The sequence below is a fragment of the Elaeis guineensis genome, chromosome 4 (assembly GCF_000442705.2).
Source record: "Elaeis guineensis isolate ETL-2024a chromosome 4, EG11, whole genome shotgun sequence".
Lineage (NCBI taxonomy): Eukaryota > Viridiplantae > Streptophyta > Magnoliopsida > Arecales > Arecaceae > Elaeis > Elaeis guineensis.
Window position 1 is genome coordinate 117682938 of NC_025996.2, and position 11860 is coordinate 117694797.

The following is an 11860-nucleotide window of genomic DNA, read 5'->3' on the forward strand; positions in this document are numbered from 1 at the left end:
AGGCTGATTTAGATTAGACGAAAGAAGATGTTGAAAGATATAAATCCAATGAAGGAGGAGAAGATGAAAGTGATGATAACTATGCAAGTGGAATTGAATCTGATGATTTCATTGATGAACTTTGGGCTTTAGGGTTGTTTATCTTTTTTGTTTCATTTATATGATTCGACTTTAGGGCTGTTTATCTTTTCTGTTTTATTTATGAGACTCCATTGATGAACTTTAGGACTTGTTATGTTTTCTGTTTCATTCATGAATTTAGAGTTACTTATGGCTTGTTATCATATACTTTATCTTGAACTAGTTGAGTATTTTACTGTTTTATATATATTTTATGCTTAAATTGTTAATTATATGGTAATTCATGTTACAATAGTTATCTCTAGTTGTTATTTATTTATATATCATATTTTCTATTTTTTTTTTCAATTTTAGTGCTTTATTTCGCTCGGGCTAGTGCTTTTCTAGCGCCTCTCGCCTCAAGGTGCTGGACCCCCCAAGTGCCTTAAGGATGCCTTTCCCTTTGACTACCTTGCTGTGTCCTATTTAGTCCGTAAATAGTGTTAAATAAAAGATAATCATTAAATATTGTTGATATCTATTACTGTACAAGTGATATTTGGATCCTTTTTGCCAGTAGAATTGATGTCTAACAGAAAGGATGATCAATTATTGCGGTGCACCAAAAGAGAAATCACTATTGCCAGCATCTGGATTTTTACCCATAGTGATAGGTCTCCTTGGCTCTGAATACCCATGATTAACAAATGGAGGGGCTTCCATTTCAGAGTTTTCATAATCTGAATGGTAAAACCTTGGTGAACTTGGGACACTTTCTACATCTACTGAGTTTAACTTGTATTTGTGGAGCAAATGCATGGGCGATGATCCTCGACTAGGTGTATTTTCTCCACTCATATATCCGGCATCTGAGTTTGCACCTCTAAGCTTCTTTCTTTCTTTAGCTGCTCGTCTCCACCTGATAAGAGCTTTTGCTGTTTGTTCTTCAAAAATTGCTTTTTTCATATGTGATCCCATCTATAAACATGCAAAAAATAGTTAGTCAAATCCTTCTAAAACTAATCTAAAAGCTACTAATGATGTTCTAGTATCTAGTAGTATCATCAACCTTCCTATTAAAATATTTGCTTTAGCAATAGTATTGTTTAATGTTTCAACTTACTTGTGTCACCAATGCATAAAGCGGGAATGTGATATAACTACACAAAAATTGAAGAGCCAGTCCCATTATGACCTTCGCTACTGTAAATGCCAAGTTCTCATGAAAGCATGACTTTAAACCAAATGAATACTACACAAACAAAAACAGTAATTTAGATAATCCATCCATTATAATTAAGAATTAAAAATTTTAAAAAAGAGATGCTTAACATACCACTGACCATAAAAAGTGTGCCATTTGGAATGCATTCTGGGTAGATAATAAACAAAAACAGTTAGTCCAGTAAGGATATGGACTGAAATTTTGATTCAGTAACTAAAATAGTGAGAATAAATCATAAAGGAGTTAACAATATTATGCTTCAGTAGGGATTACGAGTCTAAGATGATAAAATTTGAAAGATATTAAGCTTATATACATGCACATATAACACGAAAGGATGATGAGGGTAATTTCTAGTGTGTTTGGACCTTCAAAAATTCACTTCATTTTTATTATATCTTAATACTATCAAGCCTACTGTACTTATTAAGATTTTTTAAATAAAAAATGATTAATAAAACACATATGAATAACTAACCATTTCAAGTTCATTTAAACAGGAATTTGCTAATGCAGCAAAATTTGGCAAGATTACCTCAAATAAAGTTAGATGTATCAGAAAAAGGATCCATTGAGGCCGATTGAACCAAAAGAATTTGTTACTTGGTTCTATAATGGGTGCTCCTTTAACCACACTGGTTCGATTTTGAATTTCATGAGCCATCTCCATAATAACAATTTCTAACTTCATGCCAACTATCAAGAGGATCTGCAACAAATACGAATATTAGTAAGATAACAAGTTTAGTGATTAGTGAGAATAGAAAGCTTGCGAAGAGTGATCTTACTATGAGAGGCACGAAAGAAATCCAAACGAGTGTATACCATCCTATAATAAAATAAGTGAGATAATTATGAGGATCTTCTGTTCATCCATTGCAGATAAATTGCCAAAAAGTTTTGATCACTTACCATAAACATCAAGTAGTAGCATGACGATTGCCAGGAACCATAATGGAAAGCTAAAAGACAAACTTCAATGTTAGAGACATGGACAGTAGAAACTGCAAAATGGTTCACAATTTGGATAGTGACAACCTGATGCCAACAACAACTTTGAAATCATCTTCTAACGATCTCTTTATGTACTTATGGAAGTCAAACTTGCTATTTGGAGATAAATGAGCCTGTAATTTATTCATTTTTGGCACGACATTAAGAGGATTAGCTTGTTTGAAAAATAAAACTACTATTTTACTGTAAAATGAAAATAATAATAGCATTTATAATGAAATATAAAAATATTACGTTGATAAAACCATGGCGCATGGTCAAGTAGTCCACCTTTGTTACCGATCTAAAGAACTGCCTAAAAAATGCCACCTAATAGTGCAAAAGAAAAGCGATTACAAATCTTTTACAATAATTCATTTGCATATAATAGGAAATCATGAGAATACATATTGTCATTAGTCATATCATTAAGAAATAGAAGTCATCATTTACCCTCTAAAGATAGATTATTTTCTCTCCTTATATTTTTAGTTATATTGAAGCTTATGAATCCTCATATAAGGGGAGTAAAGAAAATTGTAATTTTCTACTTATCATAATTAAAATGTTTATGAAATAGGTCCGCTACACAGCATAATCTAAGTTTGCTACAAACCCATCTACAATATAGAAAGAGAGACTCATACCTTGTTGCAACACTATATCACTAAGATTGGGCTTTGGTAGCAACTTTATATAATCATAAAACTTGTCCTCTGAATCCTCTACCTCTTGTGACTTGCCAAGACGTTAGATCACATAAGAATTTTTCTTCTTTTCTTTAGGGGGATAACATACCTAAATAAATCCTAACTTCTGTGAAAAGAAATTGGCCATTTTAATATCAATGAACCAACCTATATCTCATATAACATATATATATTGTTTTAAAAAACTAAGGGGAGATGATCCATAATCACCTTATTTCAAAATGTAGTAAGAGCATTGCACTTAACCAACCCCTACAGCATCCAATATACGTGCACGCACACAGTTAAATACAGATAACCTATAGGTATACACACATTTCCTAAGAATATGCATGCATCACTATTCATGGGAGTAGAAAGGTCTCACTATCCATCTAATGCCAGGAGTACTTGAAAGGCCCACATGTCGCTTTACGAAGGATGTTTGGTGAGTAAACCTGAATCTTGAGGGATCTGTGAAGGATATAGCAATATGCGTTAAAAAAAAAAAAACCTGTATGATAAAAAAAAAAAAAACTAGCTTGACAATCTAATTATGTGTTCACCATTTGAAAATTGATATTCTAGTGATGCAGTCTCAGCCTCCCAAGTTTTCCACTTTTTCATCTGTAAATAGTAACAACAAATACCAATTGAAAGAATAAGTAATTCAACCTAATTTAAGACTAATCTAAGCATTAATAATCCAAAAAATATTTTATTGTTAATATATTTCAGAATAACTTGTTATATAAACAATGTTAAAATGCTTATTTTGGATATTTATTTTAAATTGTTAATTTATTAAAGGTCCTTATTGTTTTACATATTATTCTATTAATGTTGTGCCCATTCATGCAAACGTATAAAATTGCTTCAGCAAAGAAGAGTGTATACAAGAAACCCGTTTGCACTTGGGCAAATAAATTTGTAGGAATTTACATAATCTGCTAGTTCAACGTTTTATATGTCATATCTTCTAACCTTCATCTATTATTTTTTGCTTTCAATAGAACTATGGAGCTTATATCTCATTTAAAAAACATTCTATTTTGGTACAACCAACGCCACTTTAATCAATGATTATCAAGATACATATTACTTTATTTATCTATAAAGCTAATATTTAACACTTGCCTTTTGGAACCTGAAAATTACCAATTCCAATTTGTTCAAGATACTTTATTTATTTATTTTTCTATTTTAGAGATATTTTATTTTTATCATTGCATATTTTTATTTTTTTAATTAGAAATTTGTTTAAATATTTTTATTTTATAATTAAATTACTCACTTTTGCTTTGCCTAAAGCCATAGTGAGGACACTGTATAGGACATGAAAAACAGCAAGCACGAATATAAATATATGCAATTGGTGAATTCCAGATTGTGAGATCAATGGCACTTTGTCCTGCACCAGCAGAGTCAAAAAGAATATTAGTGTATTTTTTTATTGATAACATTTAGAAAGAATGATTTCTTATTTGATACAAAATAAAATGAAGAATAGCATAAACAGAGTCTTACTATCGGCATTAGATAAACCATGTCTAGAAATATAAGAAGTGCAAACAACATATCTACACGTAGTTGTACCACTTATCATATATTCAAATAGTGTAATATATTATTTTGCATATAAACTCACATGTTGCTGAACCCATTTATTGCTTTTACATAGTGAAATGATTTATTACTTGTTTATTTAGTATAATGCATACAGATGAGATTTGATATTGTGATCTCTGTCTTTACTTGTAACACAACCATCGACATGTGCATTTCACTTTTTATGGTCAAGAACTGAAAAATAAAAAGTTCTTTCATATGTAGGAAAATATATACATATGAAGAGTGATCTTTGACAAATAAATTAATTACTAATACATTTTCTTGTTTTATACTCAAGAACCTAATAAGTTGTTATGTTCTTTTAATACATTTTTGTAACCTATTTTGCTATTATAACTATATTGGCCACTAGTAATTTATCTTTTGAAAAAATTATTTTGGTAATTCATTTTATAATTTTAACATTAATATGGTCAGTCTTAACTTTTTTCAAATATTAGCTTCATGTCAATGAAATTGGCTTTCACCTTATGCCTTAACACTACATGCATCATTTAGATTCCTTTCTTTATGACAATAATAAAATTATCTCTGATAAAATGTCTTTAATTTTCTTTCCTCTTGCCGTTTCTTTTCCTAAGGTGATCGAGATTGCATATTTTTGATATAAAGAGAACTTTCTGTTCCTGCTCTCTCTCACTCTCTATTTCTTTGTGTGTGGGAAAGGAGAAAGGGGACTAGGTGCCTAATCAAAAAGAACATGCTCACTGATGTCCAAGCCCTTGAGCATTGGCTCTAACTTAATATAGGAAATCATGAGGAATGCTATGAGACCATATACAGCAATAGTCTTTTATTAAATTAGCACTTAAAAGTTATCAATTTACAAAGATACAAGAAATGCTTAATTGTACTAATGTCAAAAACTAATCAAAGAATTCATATAGTAACTCTTATCTATTTTTTTCTTAGGAATGAATCAGTAAATATGCAATGCAGTTTTATCCACTCTGAAGCAAAATCCATATCGAAAGTTATGATAGATATTAAACATATAATACAACTTAATTACCCTGTAAAGGAAGTAATCACTTACCTTATACTTGGAGCAATTATCTACTGTTGATCCAGCTAAAATACGATGCCAAACTACTTTTTCTTGGTGCCATAGTAATCTTCTTTGACTATCGCTATCCTCCTTTTCTACATCATGTGCTTTCTTGCATGGGAGCATAATATCTCCAGCTTTTGCAGGGATACATATTTTAGATATTGTTGTTTGTCCAATTGTAAGAAGTAAAGATATGAAGCCTAGTAGCATCAACTCTGAATATTGTCACAAATTTAAGGGTTAGAATATATGCATGTTAATCTTATAAGAAAAAATTAAGCCATTGACAGAAAACAAAGATGAAAGATGGAAGTATCTTTTTTCTCAAAGGTTAGGGTACTTGAGTTGCCCTAGGCATGAAGCAAAATGTTTATAGGGCATTAGGATTTTAGGCCAAGACTATATGAGATGAGTCCTCATACCATGCTGCATTAAATCCTTCCTACCATCCTAAACTTGCAATTTTTCAGAAAGAAATTAATCAATTTGATAGGACTTTGAACTTCTTAGAATAGGAAACTTGTTGACCTCTTAGCTAAGTCATAACTAGTGAAAATGATTCCCTTTGTTGTATCATTAAAACAGTTAATGACCTTTGTTTATTAGAGAACTTTACAAACTTTTTCAACAAATATCTTGAATCATGTATGCAGTTGCTATACAAAATATTTAAGTTTTTAAAAAGGATAATTAAAGTACTTTATTATAAAATTTATGGATACAGGATCATGGTTGTTCTTATGTTTACAAAAAAAAAAAAAAAAAAATCCCATTATGTGCACTTATTGTATTTTATATTTCTTGATTGATTATTATTAGAGATATGTTCTCTTGAGAAATGGTTATCATCACAAGTATTATCAAGAAGCATCAAGACCTATTAATTTTTAGGCACATCCAAAATGGATCTAGAGATGTCAAAAACGTTGTTTTGGCTATAGCTCAAAGCATCACTAAAAAAGCTGTAAAATGACATTCAAAGCAATAATCTCTTCCCCTTAAGGTTATAGGAGTAAATTTTGCTTGATGCTATTTGGGTTAAAAATTGCGGGAGCTGGAATTGGTTTTAGTCCAATTCTTTTGTTTTTTTGATGGTGAAGCTTGGCATGACAAATGTTAATTATATGCTCAAAATCATATAACCCATGCTTCTAAAACTCTCATTTTCAGTGATGCTTGAAAAATTATAGTTACAATGACATGTCCTGTTCCACTGATGTAACTTACTAGGAACCATTTATTACAAGATCCCCACTCAGGTTTATTTTGCTAGTACAACCTAATCCAAGGCTTTGCTTAATTCATAAGCTTAACACTTGAATACTAAATTTGTTTGCAATAAAATGAACAAGCTGGAGTCACTAATACTTCCACTCATTTAGCAAATTTCATGATCCCTAGTAAGATTCTATTTAGGGCATTGGGAATACAAGATTGTCATGATGATTTTAAGTGTACAGAGTGTTGATTATGTGTTTGGTCTATGCAAGGATGCGATATGATAATGTGAATTAGGCAGGGGATGGCTTGAATATAAGTTAATAGTTTAGATAATTTATCTAACTCGACCTATGAACCTAGGAAGTTGGGAAATTATGCCCTGGATCTAAGGTATTGACCAAGATTTTGGTGCCCAAACCTGACTTGGCTTCATGATTAATTATTTCATTCCCCTTTCGGTTAGAGGAGATGGTGGGGCAAGAAGCAAGGAGGGTAATGGGGTGCCCATGAAGGGACAAGGTGAGAGAAATACACAGTAGGGGCAAAGGAGGAGGAACCCGTTAGGTTCATAGGTTCAAGTGCTGGCTATGCCGGGTTGACCGTGCATGAGTTTAAGTGTTAAATAGATCGGACTTTGCTTCTCTTAAGAGCGGAGAATATATACTTCTCTTGAGCCCAAATCAGTAGTGGAATATCCAAATCAAAGATCTACAAGAATACCTCGAAATGAAAAATTGTGTGTTGAGGTTGCATCTTATGGACACAAAAATGAATTGTTAAAAATGATATAAGACCATGTTTTGCTATAATTTAAGCATTATACTTTGTTGATTTCCAATATATATATATATATATGTTGTTAACATGTGTACATGAAGATCAATAAGGTGACTTTTCAATTTAAATAATTTATCATGTATTTTAGCAGATAAGCATAGCGGAAGCCATCCATTTTTATCTCCTTATGATGTAAAGACTAGAGACCACCAAAACATATGATTTTTTATTTTTGGTTTTTTTTTCAGAGGTAAAGATCATTATCAATGGTGTGGAACTGTGGATCTTCGATCTGCATGCCCTTTATTAATTTTGGAGTTGAGAGGAGCAGATGCTCTATCCTCTCAAGAAAAGCAGAGTCAATCTCTCTCTCTCTCTCTCTCTCTCTCTCTCTCTCTCTATCTATATATATATATATATAAAATCATATAATTATATAATTTGCTTATTAAAATATATGTTATAATATATTATTTTTTTTAGGACACAAATTGCCTGGACATACTTGGTAATGGCAAAGAATTATTTTCTCATCAAAAGGCCATATTATGTTACTGTTGGTTATGTTGACCTGAATCTTTCTCTGAACATGTGATTGGTCGGGTAATTGGATTTGATCATAAATTGGACTTTCGGATCGAAAAATTCAATACGTACCTAGGTTTATCAAAATGGGTTCGGTTGGAATCTGACACACTGGTAGTTAAGTGTTCTAAGATACAAATGCATAGCTGTGGGCTTTAAATATCATATAATTTGTTCCTATTGTCACATTCACTGGGTGCACATGATGGTGATCCATGCATTCAAATTGAATTAATTACTTGGGTATTCTAAACTACTATGAAATAGTTTTCCTATTACAAAATTGACTGAGAAATGTTTATATAGACCTAAGTTTAGACAGCCATTGTGTTCTTGAGAAAAATGTCGAAATAAGTAACAATCGTAAAACTGAAAGTACCAGTATTGGCATCTTAGGTCTCTTTGGTTGTTTGCAATATAAGTTGCAGGTGCAACTAGAAGATCTGAATTTAATTTGAACTTGTGTATGTCGCATTTGCTTAATCAATGAAAGGGATTAGACTCTTGTTTCATGTTTTATTGGAGAACAAAAAACATTGCAGTTAACTGCTTGATTTGCCTAGTTGCAGTTGCAAAATCCTATTGTTTTCTATTCCTCAGATACTTGGCAGAAATTTCAGGTGAGTTTATCATGTTTTCCCTGGGCTATTTACAAGGATTAAACAATAATTTACAATGACACTTCCAAAATTAATTATGACCAACCATGCATAACACATGCTTCGATTGATGGATGATTGTCATATGGAGGTACAGTAGTCACAGTCGTTGCCATACAAGAGCAGAGGGGATATATGCAGGCAACAAACTAAGGACCAACATCCAAAAGCTATTTACATTCAACAAAATAAACTTGTTATTAATTTGGAGGAAAGTGATACGGGGCATGTTGGTGGATGAGATTTGTTCCAGAAGGTGGACAGAATAGCACTGCAGACCCTCTTTCAGAATTTACAAATCCTTTTATCCTTGACTAGACCCAGATATTTATGTATGGGGAATTGATTTGCTTAATCTTTGTATTTGAACTATCATTGGTTGCAGGAGTGGTAAAAAGTATTCCAACTTGACTTAGATTGTGCCGGCTTTTGGTTAAGGATTTATCTGTCTGATAAGTTTGAGTGGGACTTTTTATTTGGATTTTTAAGAGTCGGTGTAGAACTGAGCTTCAACTACTTAGGAGTGAAAATGAGCCAAGCCAATTACTAAACTGCTCAGGCTTGTCTCAGCTAAACTAGTCAATGTTCAGGCTCAGCTCAAGCTGTTCTCACATATTTTGAGATGTTCATTTACACAGATGATTATTTCTCCTTTTAAGAATCAACTTCAGAATCTATGCTGCCAAGTTCTATTCAATCTGTGGGGTCTTCTTGGAGAACTTGAGTTGAAGGGAAAGGATTTGTGATTGATTGGTTGGGTTCTATCATCCAGATTATTAGATACCGGCTAGAATGGCTTGTATATTTGCGAGACTTCGAGTTGAGTATTTTGTTTCTTGAGATCTATTCAAAAAACTGTTCAGATTACTCGAGCTCCACTCGAGTTTGGTAATAGTCAAGTCAAGCTTGAACCCGAATTGAATTTGAGTAGCTTAGCACATTTGCACCTTTGATATGAATTATCCCCATTTACATATGCAATATATCAAAAATATTGCTTTAGTATCAAACTATTCGAACCTCAGTAGGATAAAATCAGCCCAGGTTCATCAACCTATTAGTTAATCCACAAATCTTAAGCTGTTGAAACGCTTTTCTATTTTTTATTTGTCTATTGGTTAATATTGGTGGCAACATAACCCTGTTCCCTCACTTGCATTATAGATTAGAATAAAATATGTCGATATCTTCTTTCCAATATTTCTGCTGAAAAAATCTAGCAGACGCTTATCAAAGAACTGTACTGACCCAAATGTGTAAAGGGTGATATCTTGTTTATTTATATAGATGTTGTTTTTAAGATGGTACCTATCATCTAGACACTTATTCTTGTGTATAAAACAGACATATATAGCTGTGCATAGAAACAAGATGTAATTGGGTAGGAGGTCACTGTGTTTGGGCATTACCAGCTTTAATTTTCTCCAATGCTTCATTCATAGCTTTCTTCTGACGCGTCTGAAACCACTGTCATGACACAAACAAAAGCAATTTAGCAACTTATACAAGAATAGCATGCATGCATGCATTCCACACCATCTACGTACCTTCCCAAGTTTGTGGATCCCATGCTCTATCATCACTGAGATGATCACCATAATTGCGCAAACAAGCGCCACTGCCCATGTAGGTGTCACCTCCAATGAGAGGTCCCCCGAGCTGCCACCAGCCATGCCGGAAAAAGATGTTAAGAGCTCAGCTGCTTTCCTGCGAGATGGATTGATCCTGCTCGTCCACAAACATGGGCTATATGAACACGAGCAGCTGCCGCTGGGGCTGCTGGCCTTTCTTGAAGGCCCTGGGCAGCCACCTCAGCAAGTGGGAAATAGCGGAGAGCTTGTTCTGTGGTCAATGGTTTGTCAAGTTTTATGGACTAGTATAATATGGCCTGCCATTAAGCTACAAATGGAGGACGGAATGATGGAGAGAAGCTACTTGCATTAAAAAATTTGAAGTGAAGCAGGCGAATAGACAGAGAAAAAGTTTGATAGATGGTGGTCCCGAATTGGTCTTCCGGTGGACTTCAAATTGAGCTTTTAGCTCCTTGTCCGTTTCCCTTGTTTTAGTTAGGCTGAGTGATGCTTGAGAGGATCCTGAAGGTTTGCTTTTGGAAGGATCGTTATTGTTGGACCTACCTAACTCCAGCCGGATCCTTTTCTGTTGATCACTTTTAGGACTTTTTTTCTTCGTACAAATCATTTTTCAGACTCTTTGAAATTTATACTCTACACCATTTTGAGTATGCAGTGTCAACTTTTAAGCGAGACCGATGTGTCGGCCTTTCAGCCGAAAATGCCATAAAACTGATGGTCATTTTGGTTTGATGGCCAATACTTTTCACAATCTCCACTTGTGAATTGATCTTGGGACCCTCTATTCTGTCCTCTAAGAATGGTCAATATACGAGAATTTGTTTCATCCATAATAAAGTGAGAATTCTTGATAAACCAAAAAAACCAAACTTTTAGGCCGAACAGAACTTTCTCCAACGCGTACGAAACCAACATTTGGCTTCGGCATATGAATCTATAACTTTCATGATAGCCGGAGAAAGAATGGTGGCATCCACTGGGGCGGTTTCCTTTAGCCTTTAGAATAAGGTAGATTGTGTTATAGGGTGATAGGATGCCGTCCTTTTTGTTGTCACCAGGGGACGACCAACCCCAATAGGAATCGAGAAGTTTTTTGTGCACAGTATGCGGTGTAGAAAATTCGATGTGGAGTGCATCATCTTATCCAATTGATCTACGTAGTCATCACTTTTTAATGTGCATCTAATGCTTGTAGGTTGATTTTTTTATTTAAAAATTTTGTATGATAAAAATATCTATATTTTTGAAAAAAATTATAACATCGTGTGACATAATGTAGTCAGGATATCATAATATGACCTAAGATATCATAAATGAGAGAGTATTTTTGTCCAATCACTTTCCAACGCGCATTTAATGCTGCAGGCTGATTTTTT

The 11860-nt window shown here is 33.3% G+C and overlaps 1 protein-coding gene across 1 annotated transcript; it reads right to left on the reverse strand.

Moving 5' to 3' along the window:
* Positions 1-927: 927 nt before the first annotated feature.
* On the reverse strand, positions 928-11107 carry LOC105042741 (MLO protein homolog 1). The gene is made up of 13 exons (XM_073256737.1): positions 10440-11107; positions 10302-10359; positions 5636-5865; positions 4262-4378; positions 3534-3594; positions 3356-3441; positions 2534-2608; positions 2324-2412; positions 2198-2247; positions 2074-2114; positions 1821-1994; positions 1397-1432; positions 928-1312 (listed from the first exon to the last, which is right to left on the reverse strand). Exons 1-13 carry the CDS (start codon positions 10563-10565, stop codon positions 1175-1177), a joined length of 1281 nt encoding a protein of 426 aa, XP_073112838.1. The 5' UTR covers positions 10566-11107; the 3' UTR covers positions 928-1174.
* Between the last annotated feature and the right edge of the window lie 753 nt (positions 11108-11860).

Coding starts and splice junctions, on each gene's coding strand:
- LOC105042741 (XM_073256737.1), bottom strand. CDS start 10,565: ATGGCTGGTGGCAGCTCGGGGGACCTCTCATTGGAGGTGACACCTACA. Junction 10,360..10,439: donor GGATCCACAAACTTGGGAAG/GTACGTAGATGG, acceptor GTGTCATGACAG/TGGTTTCAGACGCGTCAGAA. Junction 2,609..3,355: donor CTCCTGGCATTAGATGGATA/GTGAGACCTTTC, acceptor TTGCACTATTAG/GTGGCATTTTTTAGGCAGTT.